Source organism: Stegodyphus dumicola, chromosome X1, assembly GCF_044657685.1.
Source record: "Stegodyphus dumicola isolate Sdum_Otavi_A_Nest chromosome X1, ASM4465768v1".
NCBI lineage: Eukaryota > Metazoa > Arthropoda > Arachnida > Araneae > Eresidae > Stegodyphus > Stegodyphus dumicola.
In genome coordinates this window covers 140,875,946-140,891,177 of record NC_140780.1, presented here as the reverse complement: position 1 = coordinate 140,891,177, position 15,232 = coordinate 140,875,946, and the positions used below count along the sequence as shown (strand labels likewise).

General features: G+C 33.0%; 1 protein-coding gene across 2 annotated transcripts in view; it reads left to right on the top strand.

Moving 5' to 3' along the window:
- Window positions 1-15,232, top strand: part of LOC118196261 (carbonic anhydrase-related protein 10-like) — an 857,748-nt gene that overhangs the window by 692,690 nt on the left and 149,826 nt on the right. The window contains exon 5 of one of the 2 annotated variants that reach the window (XM_085807265.1): window positions 4,331-4,426. The exons of the other annotated variant lie outside the window; for it this stretch is intronic. Within the exon in view, the coding sequence (XP_085663391.1) occupies window positions 4,331-4,426 (96 nt within the window). The remainder of the gene's footprint in view (window positions 1-4,330; window positions 4,427-15,232) is intronic. 2 annotated transcript variants of the gene reach the window in all.

Genomic DNA, 15,232 nt, shown 5'->3' with positions numbered 1-15,232 from the left:
CTTAACATTTAATTTCAGTGGTACCGTAATTGAAATCAAATTGTTAATAACGAAGCTTTATTTTAAAAATTTGTTTTATTGTAGCGGAGTTCAGTCTATTTACTTTACATTTGAAACATACTTTCTTATGTAGGCCCTTGATTCTTATGTTTCATACTTTATAAGGCACTGGCGTCAGATTTAGATAAGAAATTGACTAAACTGTATCCTTTATGTTGCATTTAAAATCTAATAAACAACACACATTAATACTGAATGTTTTCCTAGGAATAATATTCTAAGAGCGCAAAAGTACTGCAAGTCTCAAAAAATGCAAATTCTGTTTCTTTTATGGTTAGAAACTAAATTAAAGGGAATGGTAACATGTGAATTATGATAATAGGCTAGGTTAGGTTATTTAATTACGGCAAAGCCTCGAGGGCTATCTGCCTAAAGGGAGGGATGTCTTCGTGGATAAGTTTCTAAGGAACACTGGCTCGTATACACGTTACACATGGGGAAAACCACGAAAACACCAATGCAGCCAACCCGTTCGCGGGATTCTAATCTCGGACCGAACTACCAGTGATCAGCGACTTAACCGCTCCGCCGCTGGTGGGCGAATTATGGTAATAAAGAAGAACATAAATTAATTTTACATGAAATTACTTCATTTGGTTTTAAGATTTATACGCATAAATGTTTTACAGGAAATACTTAATAAATAGAACGTATAATAAACTCCCAAAGTCAGGTTATAATTATCCTGAAAGGTAATTATACTTGATATAATTAGGAAAATGCTTATGTCCTCTAATTATTAATATCTATTTTAAGAAATCTGCTAATGTGAAGTTGCCATATTTTTTTCTAATTTAAGGCTTGCAAATCCAAATTTATTTTACGCGCTCCTTATATATATATTTAATTTATTTTCATGTTTACTCACTCTAAGAGTTTTATATATGAAGACTGGGTAATTGTATTCTGCATCTGAAACTCACTGTTCTATGTTCTATATTATATTAAAGAAATCTAAAATTAATAAAATCTAAAATTTTGAATAAAATTCGGCAATAGATATAAAAATGGGGGGAATATTAAAAATGGACTAAGAATAATTGTCAAAAAGGTGAAAGTGGGTGTTGCGCAATGAATGCACTTGTATATCAGCAATTTTCTGAGGACATTACTTTAGCTGTAACTAATAATTTATCGTAGGGTTAAAAACCTTTCCAAAAATAAAAGTTTGGATGCTACAAAAGTACAATAACTTGGTTAATTAGATTAGAAATACTTTTACAGCTTTTGAAAGAAAATCATTTAGAACATTTCAGAATGTTGAGAGAAAGCACAAGAGGAACAGTACGATTAAAATTTTACTTTGGATCAAAAACTGCTTAAACGTTGACTCCACTTTAAAGGCTAAAATTTTATAACACTACGCAAACGGAATGTTAGCACATGTGCAGGAATTTTTTTTCACCTTTTCAGGGATTTCTTCGAGCTTATACGTAAAATTACCAACTATCTCATCTAACAGCTTCTAAGGGCTCTGTTTGTTTTCATTATCAGTTATTTTGTGCTGCTGTTATAATGATTTCCTCGTCATATTTAAGCATAACAGTTTGGATCTCTTTGCATTTTCTGAAAGGTATCTTTTTCTCTTCACATTTGTTTGCATCAATAAAATAATCTAATCATGAACTTAGTTTTATTTTAATAAATGTAATAACACATTGATCATGATATTCCTCGGAAAAGAATTTCGGCAATATTTTATTAAAAACAATTGGACATTATTATTTGAAAATTATTCTGTAACCTTCTCACATTTCAGCAGATAGCATTTTGAGATATTTGTATTTTAATATCTTTTTAACATAGAACATGTACATTTTTTACTCTTTACATCTCTAAATATTTTTCATTGTGGTTTCCTGGCTTACGGATCATGCATACATGACCATATACGCATTCTGTACTCTCATATACACGTTCTTCAACAGAGTACTACGAATCTTATAAATCATTCTTAATACCGAAATAATAAACTCTCTGGATTTATCAACAGAATTTTATGTACTTCGATAAGATTATGCTCTATTAAAGACAGTTTACGGAAATAACACACGGCGTTATTTACTTTGCGGCACATTCATAACATAAGTATTGCAAATGTTATGTAGAAGTCTGGTTCTCGGTACACAGTTTTTACTAAAAACAGAGTATGATTTGTGAGTCTTTGTTTAAAAGTGATAAATCATTAAAAATATTTATAAGTAAGTATACATTTTTAAACTATCTTTTTTCTTAAGAATAAGATACCTGCATTTTCTTAGCTGTTTGATGCGACTGCAGGTAAGTTTAGCTCTCATATTCTTCAACCTTAGGCAATACTCTAATATTTGTAAGCAAATATGTTGAAATGTAGATATAAAAATAACTGTTCTTTATCACTAGACTAATATTAAATAGATTTATTTACATAAATAACTGCACATTAACGGAATTTTTTTTAAAGTCCATCTGACCTTGAGACATCTGTTTAACAAAGGTAGGTAAAAAGAACCATTTTTCATATACGAAACACAAGTATGCACAGCTTTATTAGTATACGTGCTAATAAATTTAACTCTTTCGCATCAGCAGAGGCCAAAATCTGTTTCTATCAAACATGTGAAGCATGCTTATATGAATGTTTTGTTGGAATGGATTTCCTTCCCCCATGCTAAATAGAATGCTACGGCGTTAAAAATAACCTATTAAGTGAAACGATTATTTTTGTCTTGGGGATCTTTGTGGGATTTCATCCAATTTGTGCAGTTTCCTCTTAGGACAGTATTGTAAATGTGAAAAATCATTATCTAAACATTGAAATTAACAAAGGAGAGGGAAGGTGCATTCAAAGAAAACAGCTACTTTAATTTGCTTCAAAAGAATGACTGGCATGCCATTTAGTATCTTCCGAAAAAAATTACCCATGCACTAACGTGATAGAAGAAAGAACCAGATAGAAAAATGGAAGCAGGCATTCGGGTGACTTGCCGATGTCTGAATGCTCGGGCGTTTCCAGCGACCTCGATAAGAAAGAGTTAAATATTCGTAAATATTATGCAGTATTAAAAGACGCTATGATCAGTAAAATACGATATCCTTATTATGCAGCTCATCAAGCACAGTATAACAATATTTCAAAAGCAAATCACTTTTCCATAACTTACCGCATCAAGCAATTAAAGGCTATATAGGTGACAGACTTAAAATATTGACAAATAATTCACCACCAGAAGCATATATATAATATATATATATATATATATATATATAGGGGAATGTAATGCAAGCTTATTCCTGATTATATACATATTTTTGTTTTACTAAAATTCAGAGGGCTAACATCTTTAGTTAGTTAGTCAAATAATTAACATTAGTTAATCAAATAATACAAAACCATTAGTAACATTAATTAATCAAAATTAGTTAATCAAATAATACACTTATTGTTGTATACTGATTAAATGTAAACAGTTTCTAGTTTCAATCTGAATGTATTCACTACATAGAATAATTAACATTAGGGAAGTTTTAGTAATAACTTATAGTATGTTTTGATTATTTTAAAATTCTACTCAATTGGTAATAATTGTAATTAATTTCTATCATTGTTTACATGTTACTACTCTATTAACATGGATTTTTATTATTTCCCTCATTCCCAAAAGAATATTGTTCTTTCACTGATTTTTGTTTCATGAAACTTCTAGTATAGTGCGACTAATGTATATACATGTATTAAATTAACTTGTATTCATTAGCGTTTAAAAGAAAAGCATACATTTAAATGTGCAAACAAACACTGAAATCGTTAAATTCTCTGTTACTCATGATTATTAAATTCTTTATGTTTTGTGAAAGGCTTCAAATCCAAAACAATAATGCCCATAATTTTCAAGTTTTTGTGAAAGACACATGCAGCCATTATTCTCTAAAGAACTTTCTATGTCCAAAAACCCACTGTGATGTTTAATTAGAAATATTTTGTGTAATCGATTTTACTATATTGGGATTGGATGTATTAAAATAGATTAATGAAATAGGTTAATGAATTTTATAATTACAGCTATTGAGTACTTCTCTTATTATAGTGTTGCAAAATAATTTATAATTATAAAATAATGGTAATAAAATCTAATGCCATTCCGTACAATAGATTTCACTTGACAGATAATAATTCAAAATAATTATAAGAATTTCCTGCTCTAATAGTTAAGTATTGAAGTTTATAATACATAAAATATTTAAACTAAAGACTTCAGGCAGATTCTAATGTAGCTTTATTCTATTACAGCTGCAGGTTATAGGTTACAATAATCAGTTATACGACAACATGACTGAGGCTTTACCCAAAACGCAAGGAGTAGTTGGAGTAGCGGTAATGGTTCAGGTAGGTAAATCACTATGCATATTTAATTGCTTCTGTAATTTGAATGAAAGTCAAATGTGAAGATATTACTGTATATAGAATATATAATACTTATTTTGTTAAACTAAATTTCATCAATTTTATTGGAATAATTTTTACATCATGTCCTAATAAGAAAAATTCATGAATTGTATTTAAGTTCTTGACAATTTTCTCACAGTTTGTTATTCATATCAGAAACGCCGTCGGTGTGGCTTGTGGGAAGAAAATATTAACTCTAGCTTTTTAATAGGAATTTTAAAAATTGTAATTTACTGTAAAGAATTTTGTAGATTTCTTAACAAATATTTAGAGAGTAATTAAATTTAAGATATAAATGCTACTGCTGAAGGATATGTTGCGATGTTCTTTCATATTTTAGTTATGTGTGGGGAATTTAAAGTTTAGAATTTGGGCAAAGAATATGATAAGCTTATTTTTACTTAAAGTTTAAATAAGGATGATCATGAAATAAACTAATATTCTGAAATAAAAGCTGCGTAAAAAAGCCAAAAGGAAAATTAATGAAAATTAAACTCTTTGGCTATATGTCAACTGTAAAACCACATATAACGCAGTTTGTTGAAATAAGTCATGAATAATGTGATAGTTTCTAAATATAACTGTATTATTTCAGTTTTCTAACATGGTAGCAAGAAGTAAAAAAAAATCAACGGCAGTTTTGGAGAAAGGAAGGAATTTTAAATTTTCCTTCTGCTAAATAATATGGGTTATTTTGGTTCAAATCAAGACAATATTATTCATATTTTCGATACAGCTGAAATTTATATTGATGTAGTCATAAGAGAAGAGGGAGATATCTTTCTAATTAGATATATAACTGCAGTGTGCCACAGAAGTACCAGCATGAACAGGTTATATATCTGAATTGAAAATTTATGCAAAAAAAAAGAAAAAAGATATTTCAGAAGGAAAAGAGTTTTTTTCCCCCTTAGTTCTGAGGAAATATAACGTAAATGTAAGAAATCACAGAAAAAGAGTAGCGAATGTAAAAGACGATATAAATAGCTAGTTCCTCAACGAAATGTATTTAAACAACAGGGAAATATGCGAGGAAAATGCTCTCAAAATTGCAACATGTGTTTAAAATTCAGTTTATAATGTTACCAACTTTGCAGATTAAAATTTATAAATAGATTTTGGGGAGACTGGTATTTGCTTATATGTATTCTCTGTTTTTGTATGCATATGTTTTTGTGCGTGTATGTAAATAAATGTATATAGGGTTTCCCCTACGTTTTTGGAACTAAGCTCTAGTTCATTACCTAAACCTTTAAGCAACGCTAACGCCTAGAGACAAGTCTTGACATGTTTATTCAGCTATCCTGTGCAATAGTGTTTACGCAGTTTTGCAACACGGTTTTAGTAACCATGGAAGAAGAAAAGAGGAATCATTTTCTTTTTGTGGAAATTTCTGAAGTTGTTCAACGGCTGCGAGGAGTTTTCTGTTCCAACTTTTGCTCCCAGAATTGAAAAACTTTTACTGGGTGTTTGAGTTTATAAGGTATGTTTTCCCTCCTTTCCGTGTACTTTCCGGTGTAATTGAAATCCTACTCTACGCGTATTCGAGAGGTCCAGGGTCGAGTTCCGGCGAGGACATTGCACATTTTTCACCTCTCCTGCTTTAAAGAAGCCTAATTTTTCTACAGGTGGCGCCCGAACTAAACGGTGGTGGACGATAATTCGTCACCACCAGGAACTGGCGGCTGGGTACCCTAATCTCCAGTCTCCATGTAGAAGGAAGAGTATATAAGGTATTTTCTCTCTCCCTTCTGCATTCCTTCGCGGTGTAATTGGAAGTATATCCGACGCGTACTCGAGAGATTCCGAGTTCGATTCCTGGGAAAATTATTGCGCATTTTCCACGTCGCCTGCTTCAAGAAAAAATTACCTAATGACTATAATTTAATCACGCCAAAAACAGATGGACTGGAGAGACACCGAAAGATTCTTTGTAGACAGTTTAAAACATTATTTTTTCGTTGGGATAAAAATGTTTAATAAATCAAGGATTATGCTGAAAATTGTATTGTAATATTGATGGAAATTGACCTAATATGGAAATTACACCTAAATTTCTAGAACGTTAGAAGCATCTGTCGTATGTATGTGGGAAATAAGTTTTCCTAACATTTCTGGATTTAAACATGTATTTCAGTTTAATATGTCTATTCAGTTTGTTTCCTCACGTTAGTGCTTAAACTCTCTGCATATAAGGGAAAATCCATACAGTTATCTATTTCGGTATATATATACCGAAATATACCGAAAATCGGTATATATATATATACCTATTTCGGTATATAATACCGAAATAATAACATAAAATTTTTTTTCGGTATATATATACCGAAATAGGTCTGTATATATATATATATATATATATACAGACCTATTTCAGAGACAGAGATATTTCGGAATATATATATATATATATATATATATATATTCCGAAATATTTCTAGCCTGTATACCGAATTGCTTGTGGTTCTTATTATTTTTAATATGATATTTTGTTTTATTTTTCTAATATGTAATGAGATAGTTTACACTTTATTTTACTTACATTTTAACTTTTAAATTCCAATCAAGTTAAGCATTCATCTTTAGATTTTTCTTTCTTATTTTTCCTACATTCTATGTTTTTACATCTTATATTGCAATTGGATATTTACTATGTGTTTACACTCATTTGCATAGGAACGAAGTATCACTTTACACGTAAGCTCTAGCTTGAAGAATTACTTTTTAATTTTATTTTCAAACTTTGCAGCTCCATGCGCAAAATTCTTGACCTCACAAACACTCGTAAGAAATCGTAAGAAACACAGGTAGGCGCCCCGTTTCCTACGCTGTTTTCTTTGTATAGCTATGTAATACCCTGTCCATAAAAAGTAATTTCGAAGGTAAGTTCACATAGACAATATTTTTTAAGCATTATTGATTTATTAAATAAGTAAACGATTACTGTTTACTTGAAAATAAGTGAAGATCATATAAGGTAATCTTGGCTTTATTTGCATATTTTTTTTTTTTTTTTTTTTTTTTTTACATTTTCCTGAGAACCATTCTTCTGCCTCTAGCGTCTTTTTTGCAATTCTTGATTGCTGTTTAACAAGCGTATTTTATTCTGTTGGTGTGTAAATTTAAGTTCAGTTAGTAACATATTATGGTTAGGTTCAAAAATTTATCTATACAATTATTTCTTTTTGAACTAATTCTAAAAGACGTCATTGTTTGCGAACATAGTTCAGCTACTACCATGCTGTAAAAAGAAACTAAAATGGCATATGTTATTAATCGTGAAGGTTAACATAATTCATATTTAATTTCGCGAGTAACAAAGCAGGAGGTGCGTTTCTTTGCTATTAATAATTATAGAAATATTTGCTGCCATTTAGCCTAGAAATATTTGAATAACGCTTATTCAGTATTAAGAAAAATGTCATAAAATTTGTATAAACTGAAACTTTTTGGTTATAAAGAGATTTTAAAGTTATAATTATTTTTATTACATAATGAATTATTGAATTAGTACATTAATCAGGGAATTTAATTTTTGAGAAAGAAGACCGATTATGAAATTCAAAATGTTATTGCCGATTCTTAAGGTTACAAAAATTCCAGGAAAGATATAATTGTAACGAAATCGACAATTCGAATATTGCAAAATACTCTTACAAGAAATAGGTTACCTTAGATATGCCTTCCAGCCGCCTTTTGTGATCCTTGTCATACTGCAGTTTGAGAAGATTTAAACTAGACGAGCCCGTCTCTGCTTCTTACCACTGGTCAACGTCGGACCTCATGACTGTTCATCATCTTCAACTGAGACAAATATTTTAATTTATTCACAAGTTAAATTTAAAGTATCATATCCTTCTACTTCTTGAATTCTGTCACAAAATAATTTTCCAATCCAGTTGCTTATGCAAATTTCAGTTAAGCACAAATGGGGTTATAAACTGTGCGCTGCCTGAGATAACCACACAGTGTCAAAGCGTCGAAGAAAGAAGTTCTCGCTTTACTTAGGTAAGGCTATTGTTAGCGCTGTAGTATTCAACTTGTCATGGAGGAAGGAAAAGCATTCCAGGAGAAATTCTTAGATACGGGCGTTTTCGATGTTTGGGGAATTGAGATTTTGCCCTCTCTCGATGCGAAAGAGTTAAGATAATGTGGGAAGGGACCATGGCCAGTGTAGAATTGAGTTTGTGCTCCGTTGTATGTATTTAACTGAGCATGTAACTTTCGGAAAGAACTTGTAGGTTCTCCTCCCTGTGCTTTCCCTTTCCCATCTTTTCTGCCATTCTTGTAAAAGGCTATTGAGCGTGATTTTTTTTAAATAGGACTGTGGAACACTTACTGCGTTTTCCAATCTACTGGAGTCATTGGCTGCAGATTTCGCAAGCACGTCCGCCGCTTCGTTGCCAGTGATACCCACATGAGCTCGAACCCAGATCAGAATAGGTCTGTCATCTGGTGGGATACTTAGAAGAATTTTCTGAGTATCTTGCACCAAAGGACTCCTCGAATGGACTCCAAACTTGAGGCAGAGTCGCTATATATGTTGACCTTTATTCCTAATTGATAGTTTGCCAAATTGATGGCTGCTTTTAATGCAAGAAGCTCTGCCTGAAAGACGGTATTTTTGTCTGCCAGTCGTCTTTCCCAAGTTTTAACCACTTCTCCTTCTTGGAGTACACAGTAGGTGCAACCTGTGTCTTTCCCCGTTTTTGAGCCATCTGTATAAATAGCTAATGCTTTCTCATTTGGCGGGGTGTATTGCATGTGTATTGTGTGCGATAAATCTGTATCTGCAGGGTGTCCAAGCACGTCTGGCTTGCGCTTCTCATAGTTTGTGTGGAAGAATGTCTTTTGCCACAGAGAGACGTTATTTTCCAGGCGCAATGTCCTTACTAATAGTGATTCTCTGTCCACTAAAAGGTCCAGTGAAGGGATACCCGCGAGCACTTGCAGTGCCGCAGTTGGGGATACTCTATAACCTTTGCATATGATCAAATTTGCATTCTTTGTATGGTGAGAAGCTGCCTCCTTATATGGTCAGTAAGCTTCCTTCCCCATATGGCAGCCCTATATAATATGATCTTTTCTGAGATTGTTCTGTACCAGGTTTGAGCATAGTGATTGGAGTGCCCCAATGAGGTCCTGTTGTTCTAACCATGGGATTACTAAGCTGATTTATTTTCTGATTAAGCTCTTTAATATGAGGTACCCAGGAAAGCCTATTGTTAATTATAATACCTAGATACTTAAGGTCAGTGACCTCTTTTATAGAGACTCAGTTTAGCTTAATGTTGGGATTCCTATTTCGCGCTCTATGCCTATATATAAACAGTTGTTTAGTTTTATCTGCTGAGATATTTAATTTGTGCTGATTTGCCCAGCTTGTAAAAGTATTGATTGCGTTTTGTGCCTTTAACCTAATGTCCGTGCTATCAGAAATGACCATTAAAAAGTCCGTCCGCGTACGCCTGGATACCCACTCCTTGCTGTTGGTCATAGAGCGCAAAGGCTGTGTTTCCTACAAGATTCCAAAGTGTAGGTCCCAAGCAGGAACCCTGGGGACAGCCTCTTTCCAACTTGACTTTGAGTACATCATTGTCCGTTGTAACCTGTATCCAACGATCCTGCACGTACCTGCGTATAAGATTCAGGATTTCCTTTGGGCATTTGATGATGTCTAGGCATTCTACTACGTCTGGCCACTACAACGAGTCGAATGCCCCTTTGATGTCCAACAAAATAACCAGTGTGTCCAAATTGTTCTCTTTGCTCTGCTGTATGTTATCTAGCAGTTGTTTTAAGGCATTGTCTGTGGACTTTCCTGCGCAGAAGCCATAGTGTTTTTCGTTTATAGACTTGTTCCTGTACATGTGGAAATTAAGGCGTTGTAGAATTACTTTTTCTAAAATCTTACTGACTGAAGGCAGTAAGCTTGTACGCCTATATGATGCCGGGTCTGACGTGTCTTCAGTTTCTCATCTACAGTTTACGATGATGCTGAATGTAGGCGATTGCTGAGTCATGACTTAAAGTGATCTTTGCTGAAAGGAGGTTTATTTGTGATAAAGCAATTATTGCTAATGACTTTAAATCTTTGCTTTGGGTAAGTGTAAATTTTTCTTAAGTCTGTAAGAACAATCCAGTTGTCTGCTTTGGTCAACTAGTCAGAAATTTGCACAGTATAAAAGAAATTTTACCTACTGTGAATTTGTGTTTCAAAGATTGAGATTTTTTCTTTGTGCACTATATTTAATTTTAAGTAGAATATATTATAAGGAATAAACTTTCTTTGAAACTTTTGCAGGTGTCAGTGGATGGTCAAGGATGATCAGATCAAAGAGTATTTTATTTATGAAGTGACCTATATATCTGCCACTATACCATTTATTTTTGGCGTCAAGGCCCCATAACTGTAGCTGCAGATTCAAATTTTTGCCCCTTTCTTGTTTATATATACATATTGTTTTGAGTGTATGCGCACAGAACAACCATAATTAGACCACTTATATTAAGTACTATACGCAGCTGATCTAAAAGTCGGATTGTTACTAGTTTGGGCACGGAAAAACCTGAGGCTTAAGAAATAAGATTCCGTTAAAAACAACTAATTAAACAGGTGCATTTTCTGAAATTTATTTGTAATACAGTTATCCGTAATGTACAGAAATAAAGGCAAGCATTTATTCCTATATTTTTGGTTATTGATTTGTTTGCTTGTATTCTTAATGTTTATGAAATGTGTTGAGATATAGTAACCCCTATGGTTCACCTTTTGAATTTTTCTCCACAAGATCGGTACTCAATTCCCAGTTTCTTTTCTGTTTCTGAACTCGGTGACAATCCGATCATTATATTACGTTGCAGAACACTTTGCTAATATTAAATGTAAATACGGCTATTCTTTATGTTTACTTTAAATTTTAAGAATGTAGATAGGAATTTGTTTTCCTTTTCTGCATTTGATTTCAATGGATATTTTAATTAGCGATATCTTCAACTTTAACGCTAGTACAATTCAGTTAATTGAACACGGAAAGTCCCCAGCTATTTCATCCGGATTTTAAATCACTCCCATGGTTCTTTCCGTCCGTTTTATGCTTGTTTCTTTCTTTTGCTTTTTTTAATTTCGGAGTAAATCTTTTCTGTCGTGGTTTCGAGATAACCTGCTGCTTTTGCATACTTTTCAGTTTTTTTTTTTTTTTATTAATGTCTTTACTTAACGATACTGCTGCAGACTACTTGCTGTGCAAAGGATTTAAAGGCGTAGATTCTTTTGTAACATTGGGGAACTTTTTTCAAAAATTTTTAAGAGTTATATAAAACTTGTTTCTATTTTCCTATAAAATTCCCTGCTACGAAAATTTTTGATACGCGTTTTCTTTTAATTAATTTCTACATTCATTTAACCAATCCTTTAGAGTTCAGATAATTTTTGTTAAGACTCTTTGTTTTCTAAAGCTGCCTCCAACAGCGAAAGCCGATATCAAAATCTACTATATTCATTTTCTATTTAAGAAGACTTTTTCTAATGTATGCTAAAAGTTAGTTTATTTGTCTAAGTCAATTTAAATTGTTTTAATTAATTCAAAGCCGTTCTAATGTTAACAAAAATACAGAGAATGTTTGGTGAAAAAGGTGAATTCTGGAACTCACTTAGAGCTCTACTGAAAGTGGCTGCAATAAGTAAAATTGAAAAATCATGCAATTTGAGACCACTAATAGAAATGTTTTAAATGCCGAACTCCAGTCAACACTTTATATTCCGTTAAAAATTTAAACTAAGCAGAACCAACACTGTTTCATCTTCTTCGAAAAAGTATAAGGTATTTCTCCCAGTTCCCTAGCGTGCCTTCGTGGTGTAGTGGTTCTGCACGCTGGGCCGGTATTCCAGCGGTCCGTGGTTCGATTCCCGGCGAAGGCGGTTGCTAATTTTTCATCTCTCTGACTTCCAAAAAATCCTAATGTCTCTACAGTGGCGCTCGAGCTAAACGGGTTGCGGATGGTGATTCTGCACACTCAGGAATTGGCTACTAGGTCCCCTAAAACCCTAGTCGCCCTTTAAAAAGGGGAGTATATAAGGTATTTCTCCCACTTCCCTAGCGTGCCTTCGTGGTGTAACGGTAGCACGCTGGGCCGGTATTCCAGAGGTCCGTGGTTCGATTCCCGGCGAAGGCAGTTGCATATTTTTCATCTTTTCTGCTTCCAATTAACCTAATGACTCTACAAAGGAACCACATAATACGTACAAATAATATATCAGCTCTTCTTTAACTCATGAAAGAAGTCTTGGGTTTGCCTTTCAATTCAAGTTTCTGTGAAGAAAGAAATTTTGCTTAGTGGCATTTCACTAAATTTGTAATACTCTGATGCTCTTCTAATTTATAATTATGAGTAGCATTTGCATGTGTTCTTGTGTTCTAATATTTAAATAGCAGAAAATGCAAATGCAATTTAATTAATAGACTTTCCAAAAGTTACTTGTTCTGTGCAACAACAGAAATTAATTTTCACTAAAAATAATTTAATAGTCAAAGTTGATACACTTTTAAGAAAGGTGACTGACTCAAGTATTAATATAAAGTTAATAAATAATAAAAAACAGTTTAACACATTCGAGTACACATGCTTCAAGAGCGTCATAGCTTCTTATTATGATTAAACATTTTACTCCTAAACATAACATTTAATTTTGAATTTTATTTCATTTAAAGATAAATTATGGAAAAATTTAAAGTGGCAAATAGTTTTAATTTTTTTAAAATTTTTTTTCAAATTTTTTAAAATTTTTTTCGCATGTTTATTTTTTTCTTCGTAAATCAAAGTAAAATTATTAAATATTTACCACGTGCACCTAGCAAGTGAAAAATCCGTCTTTCGTATCCCGACAATATCACAGAAGACCTTAAATGTGTTCCGTACTAAAACGTCCATTAGTACATACAACTGCAACCAGACTAAAATATATTATATTTCACCGCAACTACCTGGATCTGGTCAACTGACACGTATGCCTTTCTCTTAGTCGCTCTTTGAGTGCGGGGGGGGGAATGTAACAAGTTTTAGCAAGCTCACCCGCGTGCAAATACTAAATTAATCAGAGTGTTTATCTATTTATTTAGAAGCTGACAGTTGTAGTACATAATGTTTTCCAAAGAAATGAAATCATCATTGGAATTTCATGCAATAACATTATCACTACATACAAGTAATAATTCCTATAATAATGCAATTAAAATGAGTAATCTTTTGAATGTTTGAATTCTTACATTCTATTTTTATATTTCATGTTATATTTTGTTTTCGAACACAAATCGAGCGCAGAGCAATCGAAAGTAAAAAAGTCAACTACGTTAATAATCATATTTGTGAAGTTTTACATAGAATTTATATAGAAGGAATTACAGGTATTTCAACATGATGCTTTAGGTATCGTACTACTATTAGTGAGTCTATCCTGCTAGCAGAACGGAAACCTTGGGTTAAATTCCGTCATAGTAAATATTTATTTATTTTTTCACAATGTTTTCCTCTAGGAGGCAAAACAGTTCTAGAATGCCACAGAACTAAAAAATGGTTGAATTTTTTTGTAATTAGGTTTTAGGTTTAGTCATTAGGTTTTAGGCGCAGAAAAGGGAAAAATATGCACATGTTCTTACCTAAATTGAAGCTCTAGACCTCAAGATTGCTAGCTGGACATGCTTACAATTAATCCATGAAGGTATGTGTGTGTGTGTATGTGTGTATTTAATTATGGCAAAGCGCACTAGGGCTATCTGCCTAAGAGGAGGGATGCCTTTCGTGGAGGACTTTCTAAGGGAAACTGGCTCGTATACACGTTACACATGGGGAAAACCACGAAAACACCCATGCAGCCAGCCCGTTCGCGGGATTCGAACCTCGGACCGAACTACCAGCGTTCAGCGACTTTACCGCTCGGCCGCTGGTGGGCCCATGAAGGTAAACGGCAAGGAAAAAATAAAATACCTTACATGTTTAGCTATCAAAGATTTGTTGATTTCTTCTTTGAGAACGTAAGATTTATGTTTTTGAAAGTGAAATTTCAATCCTATTTTGGTTGGGTCGAATAAAACTCAGATTATAAATATAGCTCCAAAAGTATAATTCCTAAGCAACTGAAATCAGAAGGAAGGTTAACTTATTATGTGGCAAAGAACAGGAAGTCTTTTTGCTTAAGGGGAATGATGAATTTGTGGAGGATCTTTTAAAGGAAACTGTCTTGTATTAGCGTTACACATCGGAAAAACTACAAAACTGAATCATAATGCCAGCCCCTTTGCTTGGCATCGAACCCGGCTAACTCCTAGTACTCAGCGGATTTAATCACTCAGCCACTCGTGGAGTGAGAGAATCTTTAAGTAGTAAAAAATAAATTTTACTGACAAGTGAGAAAATTGACTGAAAGTTCTCTTTCTGGATGATGGCAGTTTTGTACCTGGTATTAAAATGAAAAGGAATGATGAAAAAGTTATTAATTGTTATCTCTAACAGTGGAGTGTCATTCTGTTTGTTTAAAATTATTATCCATAATTGTGAAAAACCGTGAGTATAAACCTGTTTCGAAGAACTGAGTTCATATTAAAGAAAAGACTCCGAAGAAGACATTTTGAGATATGGATATACGCAAAAGTATAAAGAAGCCATTTTTTGTTTAGCAAAGCTACATGAAATGATGTGGAGAGGCAAAAAAACAATGAACTACAGATGTAGGGTTTCCCTTATTTT